Source organism: Rutidosis leptorrhynchoides, chromosome 3 (assembly GCF_046630445.1).
Source record: "Rutidosis leptorrhynchoides isolate AG116_Rl617_1_P2 chromosome 3, CSIRO_AGI_Rlap_v1, whole genome shotgun sequence".
Classification (NCBI taxonomy): domain Eukaryota; kingdom Viridiplantae; phylum Streptophyta; class Magnoliopsida; order Asterales; family Asteraceae; genus Rutidosis; species Rutidosis leptorrhynchoides.
This window is the reverse complement of record NC_092335.1, coordinates 604,139,347-604,159,258: the sequence shown is the minus strand read 5'-3', so window position 1 is coordinate 604,159,258 and position 19,912 is coordinate 604,139,347. Positions and strand designations below refer to the sequence as shown.

General features: G+C 32.6%; 1 protein-coding gene across 1 annotated transcript; it reads right to left on the bottom strand.

Annotated features, from left to right (window-relative positions):
* Positions 1–835: 835 nt before the first annotated feature.
* LOC139898844 (laccase-14-like) lies at positions 836–3,572 on the bottom strand. Its single transcript, XM_071881645.1, has 6 exons — positions 3,387–3,572; positions 3,089–3,240; positions 2,754–2,998; positions 2,530–2,658; positions 1,260–2,216; positions 836–1,166 (listed from the first exon to the last, which is right to left on the bottom strand). Exons 1-6 carry the CDS (start codon positions 3,483–3,485, stop codon positions 1,036–1,038), a joined length of 1,713 nt encoding a protein of 570 aa, XP_071737746.1. The 5' UTR covers positions 3,486–3,572; the 3' UTR covers positions 836–1,035.
* Between the last annotated feature and the right edge of the window lie 16,340 nt (positions 3,573–19,912).

The following is a 19,912-nucleotide window of genomic DNA, read 5'->3' as shown; positions in this document are numbered from 1 at the left end:
GTGATTGATTTTCTGCTAATTTAGATAAACTGAGAGCTAAGGATCGATGTAGAATAGATACTTATGCTCTGATACCACATGTTATTCTATGATTTCGTTGAATTTGTGTTTATTGCTTTGATTCATGATAGTTCCAGTGTGTTTATGTATACGAGATATGTATGAATGTATATAATCTCTATATGAATGTTAATGATTAATAACAATTGAATGATAATTATGATGATGATGAAGGATCAATAACAAGTGACAAAATTGGTTACAAGTAATGAGGGAATTAAGGAGAGAGGGAGAGGCGTCACACAATGTTTGTTAATTGTGATGAAGGCTTAGTCAAAACAAAGAGGCATATGAGTTTATACTCCCTCCTTTCCAACTACAAACACATCAAATTTCCTATCAATTTGCGACTTAACAGTCCTGAGAAGAAAATGATCATATTTGACCATTGTACGTTACTATCATTAAGAAATGGAATAATCGAGAATTTCATCTAACGGTCCAAGCTACTTAAGTAGCAAACATAATGATAAATCATGTTGATGTAACAGGTATGGACGCTCCATCTAATCTTAGGTATAGACTGCCCATCTAATCATAGGTATAGATCGCCAATCTAATCATAATTTCCAACATAAATTTATATAAAAAAGGTCAAGATATTATAGTCCTCAATTAATTAGACTAATGGATCGTCTAAGGTAGCATATATTTATTATTAGGGAATTGATTTGTACACCATGATTTAGAGTGTTGTATAGTATAATCCTTTTAAAGTAACAATAGTAATGTACAATCACACATATGTATGTTTGGAAGACATATATACAATAACTTACAAATAAAAACACGAAATTTATTAATAAATCAATCAGGTACAGTACAATACGTTACATTATTCATTTTTATGCACGAACCGATACATTACATGTAATTGAAACAATTGAACGAATCTTTGACACTTTAAAAGAATATAAATACAGTAAAATAAAAAGTTGAAATTAAACAATACTCTATCTTGTTAAGTTACCGAATTTAACACTTGGGCATGTTGGGTGGTGGAGGCAACATTCTTGTATTTGCAGTCTTCCCATTCTTCACAATAAATACCATTTCCATTCCCCAACTTACATGACGTTCAAAATGACAATGCATGAACCATACTCCTGAAATCATATAATATATATATTGAATAATTATATTACACAGGTAAATGGATATAGTTTTTATTTTCTGAAATTAAATAATAGACTAATTACCAGGATTATTTGCTCTGAATCTGATGGTTGTCCAACCATTTTGTGGAACCGCAATGGTTTGTTGTAGAGGAGGATCTACAAGATTATAATTCAAAGGATCGCGTTGTCGATCAAAGTTACCGAATCCAGATCCAACAACATAGAAACTATGCCCGTGCAAATGCATAGGATGATCAATTCCCGAAACAACATTCGTACCTTGAAAAACAAGCTCCACATTATCATTATAATTCAATATTTTCACTTCTGTCCCGTTCATCGGAGTCTGTACAGATGCATTCAAACTATCGGACGTGTAGTTGAAGACGAAATGTGGGTTATCGGGAAAATCATCACCATATACACCATTCATCCCACGGTAGTATGCTCTAAGAATCGAAGTTTTTGGTGTATCAAATGTAATGTTGTTTATGCTTGCAGCAAATCTCCTACGTTGTGGGCCCTCACATGTTGCATTAGGATTACTATTATTGCAAGATAATGTGTTGATTGATAATGTATAGAGTAGCTTCCTCGTGATAGTCAATGGAACGTCGATTGGATGATCGTTGCTTGCTAAACTTCGTAAGCTGCTAGTGAAGTTTGCAGAAGCATTTCGGTCGTTAAAAACAGGAAGAACAGGGAGAAAAAGTGAAGCGGGTTTTGAGTAGTTTCCATTATATTGGATAACGGCTGTTGTGGTGGTGTTGTCAAAAACCGACCGAGGGTTACTGGTAAAGAACTTTGCAGCCATATAGTAGTGATTTTTGGGCTGGTTTGCTTCTAACAAAACGTCTATGGTTTGTCCGGGTGATATCGTCACATAATTAGATTTTAGTGGCTTTGTGTAAGCACCATCGGTTCCTACCACGGTCAATTGATGGTCTTTAATAGCGAAGAACATGATGTTGTTCATCGCCGCGTTAACCATTCGTAGCATGTAGGTTTTTCCTTGCTTCACAGTTATCCTTGTCATATCTACACATATATCAAGTATTAGAAATCAGTAAGCATATTATTAAGAATTTTCTAATAACAGTCATAAAGGATGTCATTAATATGCTTAAAGTTCTTCTACATAGCAGTTACATTTAACTTTAAGTTAGCAGTTAATGACAGCTTTCGTTAATGTGCTTAAAAGTGTTGTACATAACGACTATATGTTAACTTCAAAGTGACACTTATTGAGATGTACAACACTTTTATGCACCTTAACGACAACCCTAATTAAGGACCGTCGTTTGAAAAATCTATTTCAGAATTTTTAGACCGTAAGAATTCGTGGAAGAACCTGGATCTGAGCAATTGTATTGATCACCCGGCTGACCATTGATTGTTAGAGCATCAGATTTAGTTGGATCACCGCCTAGACGCAAGAAGTCTTCCATCACAGTTTGTACATCTTGTTTCCACCATTCACCTGCATTATTGATTATTAGCTCTTATGTTATAGACAACATACCATATACTCATACATCTTTTTTCACGGTGAATAATTTAGGAAAGATTAGAAACCTAAGATGACGGGAACCTCGGCATGAGGTTTAGGAAATGGAAATGTGGTTCCAATTTTGGGAGATACGACTAGTAAACCGTGTACAGTGGCTCGAGACCAGTCACTGTGTGCATGCCACCATAATGTGCCTTCTTCATCAGATAGAATGATCTTCTGGCTAAAACTAGTCCCAGGTTTAATAGGGCATTGAGTGATAAACTCAGGGCCGTCAGACCATGGATACCTTGGTTGTTTCACTCCATGCCTATTATCAAATATACACTTTATCATGTTAGTGACAATTAATAGAGACCATGCATATATATAAAATGTATAGTAAGTGAGATATATATACCAATGAATTGTGATATTTTGGGAGGCTTTGTTGATAACATCTACGATAACGGTGTCTCCTCCATGAGCCGATATAGTTGGACCAGGGTATTGTCCATTAACTGTCAAAATGTTCTTACTGCTGCATAACCTTGTATACTTAGTTTCTTGAACCTGAAAAGAAAAAAGTAAACAAAATCAGTAAGTCCATTGGCAATAGTATATCAAAAAAGTTTCATTTCTACACATATTTACGTACTTGCCACAAAGGTATGTAAGAATATGAATATTCACATGCTTTGCAAATCAAAAGTACTTACCACAAACGTATATCGAACCAAAGCTGCTTGTGACTGTAAGAACGAAAGAATCACTAAGAGCCCAAGAAGGAACACATGCATATTCATTGTAATCTTCATATGATGAAAGCTTAGTTGTAATACTTTTGATAAAAAATTAAATATGATACTTTGAGGTACGATTAATAGAAGTTGCTTGAATAAGCTTGATTTGTATATGGAATATTGAGTACATATGTTGTTGCATGAATGAGTTGCATGTATTTATAGCCTGTGGTTAACTTATAAAGTAGCTGCTGGTGGATAAATGGTCATACAAATCAACCTTGAAATTTCTAAATGTGTTTATCTTGAGTAGCCAACTCGTTTTGTTTATGGTGTTAATACCTAATATGCATGCATGGAACCAGTCAGTATTTTGACTTTTACAATATTCAAATATTTTACTTTTTGTATATGTGTAATAAACTGGTTGCTACTTACATTAACATTTGACTTTTCTTTTTCCCCATATTCAGTCTATACTTCTATGGAGTGATTCTAATACCATTTGCTATTTGCTAGTTTTCTTATATTCATTGTTTTATTCTATTTTATTTTTCATAAATTGATAAGTTTTCCGTAAAGCTACACCCTGGAAAAATAAAGACTTTTAATCCCGTAATCTTTTGTAAACCATTAGATTAACTACTCCGTATCTTTTATTTTCACTATATCTAGTTTTAATTTTTTTCACACTGATTGTAACTAGTTGTCCACAATTATAAAACTAGACGAACTATGAAGGTGGCTTAGTAATATTTACTCATTTATTATGAGTTATAACATTTCCAATGGAAGAAAGAAAAAAAAAGATAGCAAAAACTTGTAATTATATAAACAAAATATTTATGTTAAGTATTATACTTTTTGTCTCACTACAGAATTTTAACTCCAGTTTCAAATGATTTGCCATATAATTTCTATGAAAATATGAAAATGGGATTGGCTAACGTGTGCCCTAAGGGCAGAAGTTAGGTCTCATTTATTACACTCAAACTTTTCAAATATATCACAAAATTAATTTATTAAACTCTTAAATTTCTTAATTTACATATGTATTAACTATTATTTATGGAAACAGAGGCATCATTAATGGTTCTTAACATATGCCTTTAAAGCACAAGTTAGCTTTTCCCAAATATAAACTCTTACGACCGACTTTAAAGTAAACACATTGGTTATCTTGAGTAAATCTTTAGTGTAGTTACATTATTAATGTTGCTCACGTTCTCGCTACCTTGAGAAGCTAGGGGGCACATTTACTCGTATGGTTGCGGCCTAAATGTGTTGTCCGATTATCGTCTTTGACCATTTTTTCTAGTCACAATCAATATGTGTTGTTAGTGGGATTTGAAACTCAAACCCTATAGAATATCATGAGGATCCAGTTACCAGATTATCTTGTGATGATTTGATTCCTAATTACGGAGTATTTGTTATATATGGAGTATAAAATTCTGTCAAATCAGTCGAAATATAATTAAGCTAAATGACGACTATATCTTCTTTAGTTTTTCCCAAAATAAAAGTCAAAAGAATTCGTTAAAAGTGCATATATTCTTAAGTTTGGTATGGTACGTGGCCTCAATTCTTATATTTGATTTATTCTTTGTCTGATCAATCTAAAGATGTTTTGCGCGCCTAAAGTTTCTAATACGAATTTCATCCGAAGTTTCCTTGATATGAAAAAAAACATAAGAATTATCTATCTATCTATCTATAGTTTCTATTATATTACTAAAATGATGATGTCATTATTAGACTAATTTCTTTGTTAAGAAAAAATCCAAAAAAAAAAGAAAAAAATCTAAGCATAGTGGATGAAATCATTAATATAAATAATTTTTAATTAAAATTTAATCTTATTAATAAATTATTAGTATTCAATCTTATTAATAATTATTTTAATTATTAAAATTAAATAATTTTAAATAATTTTAATTAATTATTTATAAAAGTTAGGTAGAAGGAAACCAATTCTACATTTATATTTTAATTTACACTCTTAAAATAAAATGACAACCAATATTATCTTTTATGATTGGATGTGGATTTTTAAATATGCATTTTAGGTGTTTGATGAAATGTTCAGCTGACGAGTTTCTTAGTCGAACTATGTGGTTCCACGGGACATTAAACTAAATAACTTTAGCATTTACGTTCACTTAATACCTATCATTAAACTGTTTCGTTTAAACAAACCCGTGGTTTCACGGGTCATTTCACTAGTTTTGTTCTATTTACCTTCATCGTTTAGTTACAACAGTGTCATCTAATTAAATATATAACAACCTTCACTTTTCCCTTCTGAATTTACCAAACTGCCCTTAGGGTTTCAATGTCATATCCTGTGTCTTAGCATTAGGGTTGTTATCCGGGTATAATAAATAAAGTAATTAATACTTAAACCCTAATATTAATTAAAACCCTAAACCTAACCCTATACATTAAATACGAAACACTAATAGCATTTAATATTGAATATTAAACCCTAACCCTAATACTAAATAAATAATATAAACAATATGTCATAAAATAAATGTGACATTTATATGAATTAAAAATTTATAAGAACTAATATGAACTTAGTAAAATTTATAAAATTTAAGGTCTAATAAATAAATAAAATGTAATTAAATAAATGTAACCCTAGTATTAATAATATTAATAATAATATTAAAAAATGTATAAAATATATATATAAATGCATTAAGCCGTATAAAAAAAAAGAAATATATAAACATCATAATAAATCGGCTGTTTGATTAGGGGAATTGTAGCTTGATCCCTAAGATTTTCACAAGTTCTAGTTTGATTCTAATTTGGGTCTTGATCCAACACTTGATCACCTATATAAACCCTCAAGATTTTTCAAAACATCACCACAATAAACATGTATTAGTCGATATAGTTCCAGCTTGTTTCCCTCCTCCTACTGTTGACTAATAAACCCCTCACCATCTGCTATTCTGTCGACTAAAAACCACCCACCAAAAGCCTGCTGCTGCATCGACATACAACCTCATCAAAACCTGCTGCAAATCGCCACCCTTCCTGCTCCAATTTTCTGCTGTAATCGACTACCCAAGGTAGCCTGTTTCTTGCTGTGCAGTCGACATATAACTCCACCAAAATAGTCACTAATCGACCCCTTTAATCTTCTGTTTTGTTGCTGCAATTCAAGAACCAAACAGACCAAGGATTTAACCCATTGTTGCTGCGAAGTTGCTGCTGTACCTGCTGTATTCTGTTGAGCCATTCAGACCCAAAAAGACCTCAAGTGGGTCGTTGTTGTTGCTGCCACTGGTTACTGTTTTCTGCTTCGCATCATCATCATCATCAAATATTAGTCTTTACCTTCTTAAGGTATACCTAATAAACCCTAGTTCAATCCTACATTAAATCTCTTAATTTATAATTATAAGTATTATGTTTAAGTATTGTTAATGACACTATGAATATGAATATGAATAAGATTAAAAGTAGATTATGAATATGAAGTATTGATTAGGTTAGGATAAAAGATTATAGTTATTAGTTGATGAATAAAAGTTTATGGATAAAAGAAAAAGTTAAAAGTATTTAGGGTAAGATCTTAATCAAGTATTATAATTATGAAGCATGATCTTGATTAGTTTATGTTGGTATGAATTAAGTATAATTATGGTGATCAAGGTTAAAAGAATAATTATAGGGTTATGGTTAATATTTTCTGTAAGTGAATAACTAGGAGATTAATTAGTTATAATGAAAGATTAGTGTTTTGATTAATAGGCTAGTTAATAAAAATAGATAAAGATTTTGATTAAAGATATAAAGAAATTTATGAATAATTATTAGGCTTATGATCTTGTGTGAGTGTTATTAAGTTTGATTATGATAAAAAGGGTATGATTTTATGTGGTAATGATTAAGGTTGTTAGGTTAAGATTATGATAAAAGGTTATGAATATGGATTAGTAAAGTAATTAGGATCATGGTGTACGTGCGTGCGTGCATGCCTGCATACGTACGCATGTGCATATGTACACTGTATGTATATGTGTGTGTGTATATGTAAATATATACATACGTGTATATGTATGTGTATATATGTATTTATATGTACGTGTGTATGTATGTATGAATGTGTATTATGTAAGTATTATAATAAGTTAGTAAACATAATAATAAAAAGTAATAAGTATATATATGTATCATCTTACACTTATATATATGTAACACCTACACCTAATATATATATACCATATAGTTATGAACACATACATGTATAATAATAATAATAAAGAATGTATATATATGTATGTATCACATAGGTGTAATTATATACGTAACATATAATGCTAAGTTTACATAATAGTTGAATAATTAAAGACTAATAATACTATTATTAGTATAACCTATACACTTATCTATATAGTAACAATTAAGTACACTAAGTATAATATCACTTATATAAATATAACTTTTCTCGAAAACGGTCACCGTTAATATAATTTGCTATATTAATAAACAAACTTTATGTCTATTAGACATTAACTAATCGAACATAATATCTCTAGGTTGAGATCTCCGTGTTCAACACTCCTATCATATAACTTGCGTGGAATATCTATCTGCTATTAAGGTGAACTTCATAACCCCTCTTTTTACTATTTCTTAACTATTTTATAACTTTGGGGTGAGACACATGCTTGCTTTTAAACTGTTTTACGCTTAGACACAAGTACACGAAAACTTTATTTTGATTAGTTCAAACTGTGCTAACATGCTTTGATTCATGCTAAATCCCTACCATGATATCGTTAATTGCTGGAATTTTGGAAAGCTTAGTTATTGTGAGTAGCGCTATTGAGAGTGACGTCTCTATCCGGATGACCGTTGGTCAATGGATACATAATAATGATTCAACGACACGAACGTGATGTGTTTAGGGTAACTTATGGTTAGTTTTGATATCATATACAACAGCACTACTACCAAACTGATTAAACTTTATAAGTAAATCTTGTGGTCTAAAAACTTGTTATGATTATTAAACCTATGTTGTTCACTCAACCATTTTTGGTTGACACTTTAAGCATGTTTTGTCTCAGGTGAAGATTGCTAAAGATTATTTGCTATTTGGACTTTGCTGCTTTTGGAGTCCGCATATCATCATTCATATTATTGCATTAGAACATTTTAGATTACATTTAAATTTTAAGGAGTCATTTGTAATCACTTAATACTTTCCGCTGCTTATAATACATTGGTTTTTAATTAAAATGTCTCATATAGAGTCATTCTCGTTTATACATACTTGTGTTGTGATATTGTGAAGTCATATTTCCCCGGACCTATTTGGGGGTATGACATAGTGGTATCAAAGCCAGGTTTGTTATAAAGAACCAGGATTGCATATTATGTGTGCCTTATGTGTTAGATAGGTGCCTTAGCAATCTATAGGTCTATAACCTTTCCTGCCTTAGTTTAAGCACCTTACTTATTTGTCTATATTCTTGCCTTAGCGCGATCCTCATTTCTATGCTTGCCTTACTATGTTCTCCTTATATATCTTTACCATCATACCGTGCCTTAGAATCTACTTAATACTCCTTCTCTAGGATGTCTAGTCATCACCCAGTCACCATTTTGGACACCAAAGGATCCGACACTAAAGGATCTATCCGCACACCCAATTACTCACTTGCTTCACCATCGTTAACACAAACTAACCCATACTACCTTTTCTTATCCATTGGTGTTGCTACCCAGTGCCCTATAACTCTTCAACTAATACTATTTTTGTGTATTGAAGATCATGTCTCATTCAAGTCGTGGTGCTAACGCTCTTCCAAATGTCACTTTGACTCCCGCACAATTTCAACAACTGCTTGCTGCTGCCCAAGGCAACAATAATCAAGGAAACAACCAAGGGAATCCACCTACATCATGCACCTACAAGGAGTTTATGAACTGTAAGCCTCCATCCTTCAATAGAAATGAGGAAGCAATCGAGTTGACTCGTTGGTTCGAAAAACTCGAATCAATCTTTCGCATCTGTAACTGCGCGGAGGTCGACCGAGTGAAGTATGCCACTCATACACTAAGTGGTCTTGCTTTGACTTGGTGGAACGCTTATGCCCAAACTGTAGAGTTAGATGCTGCTAATGTTATCCCATGGGCCGTTGTGAAAAGAATGATGACTGATAAGTTTTGCCCAAGGAACCAAATTCAAAAGCTAGATGTTGAGTTTTGGGAATTGAAGGTTAATGGTACCAATATTGAAGCTTATACCAACAGGTTTATAGAGTTGGTTTCATTGTGCCCGGACATGGTGCCCACTGAACAAAAGAAGATTGAGCGATACATAGAAGGTCTCCCTGATGAGATTCAAGGAAATGTTATTGCTTCTAGTAAAGAAACCTTAGATGCGGTGATACTTATGGCTCAAAACTTGATGATGGCTAAGAGGAGAAAGGTCGCGACTAATAAACAAGCCGGGGCTAAGAATAGTGAAGGCAAAAGGAAGATTGAGCCTACTCAGGAATCAAACCAAGGTTCGAATAAGAAAGTTGCCAAAAATTCAAGAGGAGGTTATTTAGGGAACCAACCTTATTGTAATCGTTGTGAGAAATACCATTCTGGGTGGTGCAAGGCTGAGTGCACCAAGTGTAAGAAGATTGGTCATATAGCCAAGACTTGTAGGGTTGCAGTTCCTTCGACTAATACACTGGCAACAAAAGCCAACGTAATCGTTCCTACATGCTATGACTGTGGAGAAAAAGGGCATTTTTGCAACCAGTGTCCAAAGAAAAAGGATAACACGGGAAATGCTAAGGGCTGAGCGTTTGTGATGACTGCCGAGGAAGCTCGGGATAATGAGGAAGAAGGATGAAGAGGCGCAATGAAGAGTTTTTGGAAACCACAAGAGTCATTTAAATTTTTCATTTTCATAGTATTCTTTATGTTACCATTTAGTACTTTTATATTTTGGAAGATTTCGTTAAGTTTATGTAATACTCTGGTTATTTTCTTTTAAATGAATGAATGGTGTTATTTTCTTTTCTTTCATTTTCCCTTGAATCATTCACCTCGAAGAAGAGAAATATTTACTAGATGACATAGTAGTAACCTTATGGAGTGATAAAAGTATGATTTAGAATAATATAATGACACTTGATCAACGTAATTATATTATGATAAATCATGCAGAAATCCTAATGGATCATGATGGAAATAAGATTTGATCAACCTTAGGACCATTGTGAGCCGTTACCTACTCCTTATCACTATATTGTCAACTAAAAATATTAACCCTATATATCATATTATCCTTCACTTGTAAAATTATCCACGCCCGGTGCTGCACCTATTGCATAGGTACTGTACAGCTTAGCTCCATCCGAAATGAAGGAATCATCCAATCAACTCCAAGAAGTTTTGGAGAAAGATTTCATTCGTCCTAGCTTGCCTCCGCGAGGAGCACCCGTTCTTTCCATTAAGAAGAAAGGTGGCACGTTGAGAATGTGTATTAATTACCGAGAACTCAACAAGCTAACCATCAAGAATCGTTATCCACTCCTGCGTATTGGTGACCTGTTTGACCAACTGCAAGGGTCAAGTATCTATTCGAAGCTTGATCTTAGGCCGGGTCATCATCAATTGAGAGTCAAGGAAACTGATGTTTCTAAGACTACTTTCCAAACTCGTTATAGACACTATGAGTTTCTTGTCATGACTTTTGGGTTAACCAATGCTCCTGCTGTATTCATGGATCTTATGAACCGTGAATGCACACCATATCTTGACCAATTCGTGATCGTTTTCATTGATGACACCTTAATCCATTCCAAGAGCGAGAAAGAGCATGAGCAACATCTGCAATTGATTCTAGAGCTCTTAAAGAAGGACCAACTGTATGTCAAGTTTTTCCAAGTGTAAATTTTGGCTGCGAACCATACAATTTCTTGGACATGTAGTTGATAGTGAAGGAATACATGTCAATCCTATAAAAATCACTGTTAAGGCTCTTTTAGCTGAAATTTCATACAATATCAGCTTTTACTCAAGTAGATCTCCACTGTAATTAAGTGTAAACTTTGTTTTAACAAATCGTTGACCAAATGGTAATTTTTAGTCAACACTTCCTGTTAAATAAAGTTCATACATTTCACATCTCGAATCTTAAAAAGTGTTCTGTTGGTGACATACTTGTTATTCCTTTGAATGATCTTCGCAATGATGATAAAATGCACTTCACCGAAAAACCTATAGAAGTTATGGATCGTGAGGTTAAACGTTTGAAACAAAGCTCTATTCCTGTTGTTAAAATCCGTTGGAATTCACGAAGAGGTCCCGAGTATACCTGGGAACGTGAAGGCCAAATGAAACGGAAATATCCTCATATTTTCTTAAACGTGGATGCCTCCGAGAAGTCTTACTGAAACTTCGGGACGAAGTTTAAATTAACGGGGAGGTACTATAACAACCCTCACTTTTCCCTTCTGAATTTACCAAACTGCCCTTAGGGTTTAAATGTCATATCCTGTGTATTAGCATTAGGGTTGTTATCCGGGTATAATAAATAAAGTAATTAATACTTAAACCCTAATATTAATTAAAACCCTAAACCTAACCCTATACATTAAATACGAAACCCTAATAGCATTTAATATTGAATATTAAACCCTAACCCTAATACTAAATAAATAATATAAACAATATGTCATAAAATAAATGTGACATTTATATGAATTAAAAATTTATAAGAACTAATATGAACTTAGTAAAATTTATAAAAGTTAAGGTCTAATAAATAAATAAAATGTAATTAAATAAATGTAACCCTAATATTAATAATATTAATAATAATAATAATAATAATATATAAAATATATATATAAATGCATTAAGCTGTATAAAAAAAAGAAATATATAAACATCATAATAAATCGGCTGTTTGATTAGGGGAATTGTAGCTTGATCCCTAAGATTTTCACAAGTTCTAGTTTGATTCTAATTTGTGACTTGATCCAACACTTGATCACCTATATAAACCCTCAAGATTTTTCAAAAGATCACCACAATAAACATGTATTAGTCGATATAGTTCCAGCTTGTTTCCCTCCTCCTACTGTCGACTAATAAACCCCTCACCATCTGCTATTCTGTAGACTAAAAACCACCCACCAAAAGCCTGCTGCTGCATCGACATACAACCTCATCAAAACCTGCTGCAAATCGCTACCCTTCCTGCTCCAATTTTCTGCTGTAATCGACTACCCAAGGCAGCCTGTTTCTTGCTGTGCAGTCGACATATAACTCCACCAAAATAGTCCCTAATCGACCCCTTTAATCTTCTGTTTTGTTGCTGCAATTCAAGAACCAAACAGACCAAGGATTTAACCCATTGTTGCTGCGAAGTTGCTGCTCTACCTGCTGTATTCTGTCGAGCCATTCAGACCCAAAAAGACCTCAAGTGGGTCGTTGTTGTTGCTGCCACTGGTTACTGTTTTCTGCTTCGCATCATCATCATCATCAAATCTTAGTCTTTACCTTCTTAAGGTATACCTAATAAACCCTAGTTCAATCCTACATTAAATCTCTTAATTTATAATTATAAGTATTATGTTTAAGTATTGTTAATGACTCTATGAATATGAATATGAATAAGATTAAAAGTAGATTATGAATATGAAGTATTGATTAGGTTAGGATAAAAGATTATAGTTATTAGTTGATGAATAAAAGTTTATGGATAAAAGAAAAAGTTAAAAGTATTTAGGGTAAGATCTTAATCAAGTATTATAATTATGAAGCATGATCTTGATTAGTTTATGTTGGTATGAATTAAGTATAATTATGGTGATCAAGGTTAAAAGAATAATTATAGGGTTATGGTTAATATTTTATGTAAGTGAATAACTAGGAGATTAATTAGTTATAATGAAAGATTAGTGTTTTGATTAATAGGCTAGTTAATAAAAATAGATAAAGATTTTGATTAAAGATATAAAGAAATTTATGAATAATTATTAGGCTTATGATCTTGTGTGAGTGTTATTAAGTTTGATTATGATAAAAAGGGTATGATTTTATGTGGTAATGATTAAGGTTGTTAGGTTAAGATTATGATAAAAGGTTATGATTATGGATTAGTAAAGTAATTAGGATCATGGTGTACGTGCGTGCATGCCTGCATACGTACGCATGTGCATATGTACACTGTATGTATATGGGTGTGTGTATATGTAAATATATACATACGTGTATATGTATGTGTATATATGTATTTATATGTACGTGTGTATGTATGTATGAATGTGTATTATGTAAGTATTATAATAAGTTAGTAAACATAATAATAAAAAGTAATAAGTATATATATGTATCATCTTACACTTATATATATGTAACACCTACACCTAATATATATATACCATATAGTTATGAACACATACATGTATAATAATAATAATAATAATAAAGAATGTATATATATGTATGTATCACATAGGTGTAATTATATACGTAACATATAATGCTAAGTTTACATAATAGTTGAATAATTAAAGACTAATAATACTATTATTAGTATAACCTATACACTTATCTATATAGTAACAATTAAGTACACTAAGTATAATATCACTTATATAAATATAACTTTTCTCGAAAACGGTCACTGTTAATATAATTTGCTATATTAATAAACAAACTTTATGTCTATTAGACATTAACTAATCGAACATAATATCTCTAGGTTGAGATCTCCGTGTTCAATACTCCTATCATATAACTTGCGTGGAATATCTATCTGCTATTAAGGTGAACTTCATAGCCCCTCTTTTTACTATTTCTTAACTATTTTATAACTTTGGGGTGAGACACATGCTTGCTTTTAAACTGTTTTACGCTTAGACACAAGTACACGAAAACTTTATTTTGATTAGTTCAAACTGTGCTAACATGCTTTGATTCATGCTAAATCCCTACCATGATATCGTTAATTGCTGGAATTTTGGCAAGCTTAGTTATTGTGAGTAGCGCTATTGAGAGTGACGTCTCTATCCGGATGACTGTTGGTCAATGGATACATAATAATGATTCAACGACATGAACGTGATGTGTTTAGGGTAACTTATGGTTAGTTTCGATATCATATACACCAGCACTACTACCGAACTGATTAAACTTTATAATTAAATCTTGTGGTCTAAAAACTTGTTATGATTATTAAACCTATGTTGTTCACTCAACCATTTTTGGTTGACACTTTAAGCATGTTTTGTCTCAGGTGAAGATTGCTAAAGATTATTTGCTATTTGGACTTTGCTGATTTTGGAGTCCGCATATCATCATTCATATTATTGCATTAGTACATTTTAGATTACATTTAAATTTTAAGGAGTCATTTGTAATCACTTAATACTTTCCGATACTTATAATACATTGGTTTTTAATTAAAACGTCTCATATAGAGTCGTTCTCGTTTATACATACTTGTGTTGTGATATTGTGAAGTCATATTTTCCCGGCCCTATTTGGAGGTATGAAAAAAACGTTACATGATGTACTGTCATGCATTTGTAATAGTTTAATTATTAATAATTTGTAAAATCACATTTTTATGTGGACGGTTGGACTCGGTGAAATAGGCTCATAGCCCTTAGTTAGCAACGTCTTTAAAAAAATGTAAAATATATGGATGGTCTTCATACTTTAATACTTTACATGTAATTTACAGATTATTTTTACTTTTAAAATTTACACTGAACATTCTTGACATACTTATACCTAAGAACATAAGTATATAGTCGATTTTTTTTTGAAATAGTAATAATGCATTCGAATGTTACAAAAAGAGAAATGCTAGATTTTGTGTTACAAAACTAGTAAAACCGAAAGTTTGCTACTTTTCAGTCTAAACCGGACTTTGGATCACCGGTTTGCATCCTCTCTCCTCAGATACCTGACCGATTCTTGACCATTTGTCCTACAAAGCCCTAACCGAAGTTTGGAACTCTGGTTTGCAAGTTTTTCTAACACCGGTCTGAAACTGAAGTTTGGAACTCCGGTTTGATTTGCAGCAGTATTTCAACTTCATTATTGAAGTAGAATGAATGACTGAACACTGAATTATTTTTCAAACTGAAATTTTGTAAAAATAGGAAAACCGGCAATTGGAATTCCGACATTTGAAATGTCGGTTTAAGTCTAACCTGAAATCTGTACTAGGGTTTTGGCCAACCGTGCCTTAAAAACACATAAATCAACGTTGAAATGCCGGTTTGAGTAGTTTTCCTGACAAAAACTGAAATCGTCCTTTTAAAAGCCGGTTTGCACTGGATTATTGTATTATTTTATGTAATATTTATAATCTTTAGAAGTTCTATTTAAACATAATGTTATTGATTCAGTTTTATCTCAAACTATAACTTTTCACATTTAGTTTTTCTCAATTTTACTCTTCACACTATGGATCCTCGTCGTCAAATTCCAATTTCTCATAGGACGATCCTCGATGGGGTTGTTTTTAAGAGGAACTGAGCCTAGAGAAGATCATGAACTCACATACGAGCAGTTTGAAGAATTATCATTATTGTGTATGATAAGTGACATTTTCACTGTTTACCCTGATTGTGTACGTGAGTTCTATCAGAATTTTTTTTCCAAAGAGGACAAAAATGTTAGGTTCATGTTGAAAGGTATGTCATATTGCTGGGATATGGATACGTTCAACAATGCTTTCGGACTCCCAATAGGAGGTTTGTAATTTTACAATTCTACCACTCAAATTGATGGCGATCTTCTTGAGACACATGTTGTTGGCGAGACTTCTATATTTGATGTTGTCAACACATGTGTTGAAGATCAGTGTCAAAACCTTTGTGTCAAAATAAAAAAGATGTTTTTTTGGTTTTCTTAGAGCCAATAAACTCAAAATATATACTATCATCTGTAGCAACAAAACTGGCCGTCCCCTTTGTGCGGTGGACGATTACTCTAACACGGTGCTTCTAATTGAAACTCTTATGATTTACTGGATCACGAATGGTATATCTTTCGATGTCTGATACATCATGGGTAATCGAATTCAAGAAGCTAGGGAAATCTTAAATGCATCGTTACCGGCCATTAGGGATGATGATTACCAAGTTATTCCGACATCTTGGCATATCAACATCGAGTGATTATCGTATTCCTGAAAGAACTCGTCTAGTCGCCTAGTTTGTTGTGTATTAATTGTTTTTTGAATTATGGTTGTGATTTTAAGTTGCAAATGTTGTAGTAGTTTGTGTTTATTAATAAACATTGTATCATACAAGTATGTTTTTATTAATATTATCAGTATTATTATTAATATAACAATTTTTAAACAACACTTTTATTAATAAACATAAACACGGTTACATTTTTTGGGTAAAAAAAATAAATAATTAAACGTTACATAAATAAAAACATTACATAAACTAAAAACGTTACATAAAGTAAACTAAACACATAATTTAACCAGATGCAAGTGTATAGGTTCTTGTCTGAGAATTGCTCTTGTCCTTGTTTCATCTCATTCCTCTTCGTCGTTTAGAAACACAAATTTTTCTTTGGTATTGTGAAAATGCATCACGCCCGAGTGTTCGAAGGGTACTTTTTCTTTGGCAAACTCAAACAACTTCGAAATACTTATACTATTAACATCAACCCGTGGGAACGATTTTCTCGTACTGAGTGTGTACCGCTTCATATCGGCTGAATACTGACCCTTGTAGTAAACATCAATCCATGGATCCATTGGTGTGGAGTAAAAGAGTGATATGTGTGGAGTAAAAGATTGATACAATTAAACAAATAGACGTGTGTTTATATAGACTAGTAAGTTTTGATAAACCGACATTCTGATAGCCGATTTCAATAAAAGCTGACAAGTATAGTTTCATAAACTGGAATTCGGATAGCCGGTTTTAGTAAAAGCTGAAAAATAGTAATAGCTGCAAGAACAGTAATATATGAGCTGACAAAAAGTAATAGGTAAGCTAACAAACAGTAAAAGCTGAAACCAGCCTTTATAATGCCGGTTTATGTTATGGTTATAAAAGTGCATGTTTGTTGTTGCATAAACACATGTCAAACATGGATTCGAAGTACGTTTCAATTGACGTATATCACGGCTGCGATTTTGAATGGGTTGATGATACAAAATTCTCAGGAGGCGACAAAACTACATTTGATAATGTTGATGTTCTTTGGTTTAATATGCGAAAGTTGAATGACTTCCTTCGAGAAATTACCGAAAAATCCAGATTCAATGGAAATATACTATTACAAACAAGGAATTGCTCAACCTGGACAATTTTGATTTGATGAAGAATGATATACATTAGTAGGAAAAGCATGTATACTTTCTGAAAAATTTAAGTTGTATGTTTTATTTGAAGTTTTTGAAGACACACTTGAATTCGATAGGATATATGATAGTTATGGTGAATACTATAATGAATAAATTTAGTTGTAATAGATTAGTGGTGGTTCTGTTATTATTATTATTATTATTATTATTATTATTATTATTATTATTATTAATAGTAAAGTGCAAACTCAATTTCTTACCAACATTCCTATTGAAAAACATAAATACGGTTACAAAAAATGAATACAACCAATCAATGTCCACCATGACGTCTTGGGCGTTGTTGGTAAACTTTGTGACCACCAGTTCCACAATCCACATCTCGTCTCTCCCTCTCACTCATCATGAGTTGTTGAACACCATCTATATCCTCATCAGGATGTGCTTGTGATGTACTTCCTAGATCTTGCATATGTATAGGATCCACGACGTCTTGGGCATTGTTGGTAAACTTTGTGACCACCAGTTCCACAATCCACATCTCGTCTCTCCCTCTCACTCATCATGAGTTGTTGAACACCATCTATATCCTCATCAGGATGTGCTTGTGATGTACTTCCTAGATCTTGCATATGTATAGGATTGTTTACTACATAAGGATTTTGATGAGGGCTGATCATACGGTACGGACCGTGATAAGAGGTGTTCATATGGTACGGATTTGGATGTTTGCCACTGGAATAATAAGGTCTACCTTTACTAAATGGTCAATGTCGCTAGCAATCAAGATTGTGGTTAAACAACGATTGTTGTTTTTCGCGACATTTCCATAACAATTGTGAAAATCGTGCCATTTAACAAGTTTCCATACCTTGGATCTATTTTTAACTGAACCACTACAATCCCACGAACAATGTCTATGTTCTTGATGTCCTTTGTATTTTGGGCTAGTTACGAACAATGTCTCTGTTCTTGATGTTCTTTGTATTTTGGGCTAGTTGTGTAGCATTTTGCTTTCTAATATTCCGGTTAACTGTATTCAACGATGAGTTCTATATTATTTTGTGTATTTCATCTCTGAATAGCATATAAAAGTTCGGCTTTGTTCTGGAAAACCATTCCTTATGTAATAACATTAGAATATTTTTTCCAAACAACCCATGATGTTTCGTCGTTGTTATCAAATACACAAGAACTAGCCTCACCAACTCTACTAAGAATACCGAAACGTGAAATAGGGGTATCTTGTGGCACTGGCTCTTCTCTACCAGAGTCATCTGAAAGATTTTCTTCAACGTTATAGTGATCCACTGTATGGTTACTAGCGGTTGGCATGCCATCATCATCACCAAAATCTACATGTTGTTCTTCATGTTGTTCTTCATGTTGATTGTCTTCTTCAAAAAATGTTGAGTGATTGCGAGATGTAGATCGAACAACTTCAAAAGATTGAATGAGATTCATAAAACTTGGTACTTGTAAGTTTGGTAAGACTAGCTTATATTGAATTTTAATATGAGCCTGATAGTGTTCATCATGCTGAGATAAAAAATACATTGTTTCTAAAGTTTGATTGTCGACGAGTTCATTTCTGCAATTATGATCATTGAAAACAAACCACAATATCATTTTCAACGAATCTGTTCTTTGACCGACACCTAAATAATTATAAGCTATATTATTTAACTACATATAATTAATTTGCTTAGACATGACAAAACTCCTTGTAAATGTTGTCTCATCACCAGTAAGCCAACCATTTTGAAAAGTTATTATGCCACCCCAAAGAAAATTAACCATAAATGGACAAATTGTAGTCATTTGATTATGTGAGTTTAGTATTTTTTTTTTTTTTTTTTTTTTTGAGGTTTTCAAGTTAATGATTTCTGAGATTCAATTTCATGTTTTTGTAATTTATTTATGTTCTTTGTGATGATGTTAATGAATTTAAGTTAATAGGGGTATAAATAGCAGTAAAAAGATACGAAATCTGATAGTGATAAGATAGGGTTTCAGTCTTGTAAATCAATAATCCAGCTAGGGTTTACAGCAACACAAACCGAAGTTGCAAACTCCTATTTCAGACAGGCGTCAGAAAATCCTGCAAACTGAAGTTCCAAACTCCGGTTAAGGCTTTGTAGAGCAAACAGTCAGAAATCTGAAGAGAGAGGAT

What these genes read in the sequence shown, in the direction of transcription:
- LOC139898844 (XM_071881645.1), bottom strand. Translation starts at nt 3,485, where the DNA reads ATGAAGATTACAATGAATATGCATGTGTTCCTTCTTGGGCTCTTAGTG. An exon ending in TGGTTCGATATACGTTTGTG is followed by an intron (nt 3,241 to 3,386) that starts GTAAGTACTTTT and finishes TTTTCTTTTCAG; the next exon opens with GTTCAAGAAACTAAGTATAC. An exon ending in ATTCAGAGCAAATAATCCTG is followed by an intron (nt 1,167 to 1,259) that starts GTAATTAGTCTA and finishes ATATGATTTCAG; the next exon opens with GAGTATGGTTCATGCATTGT.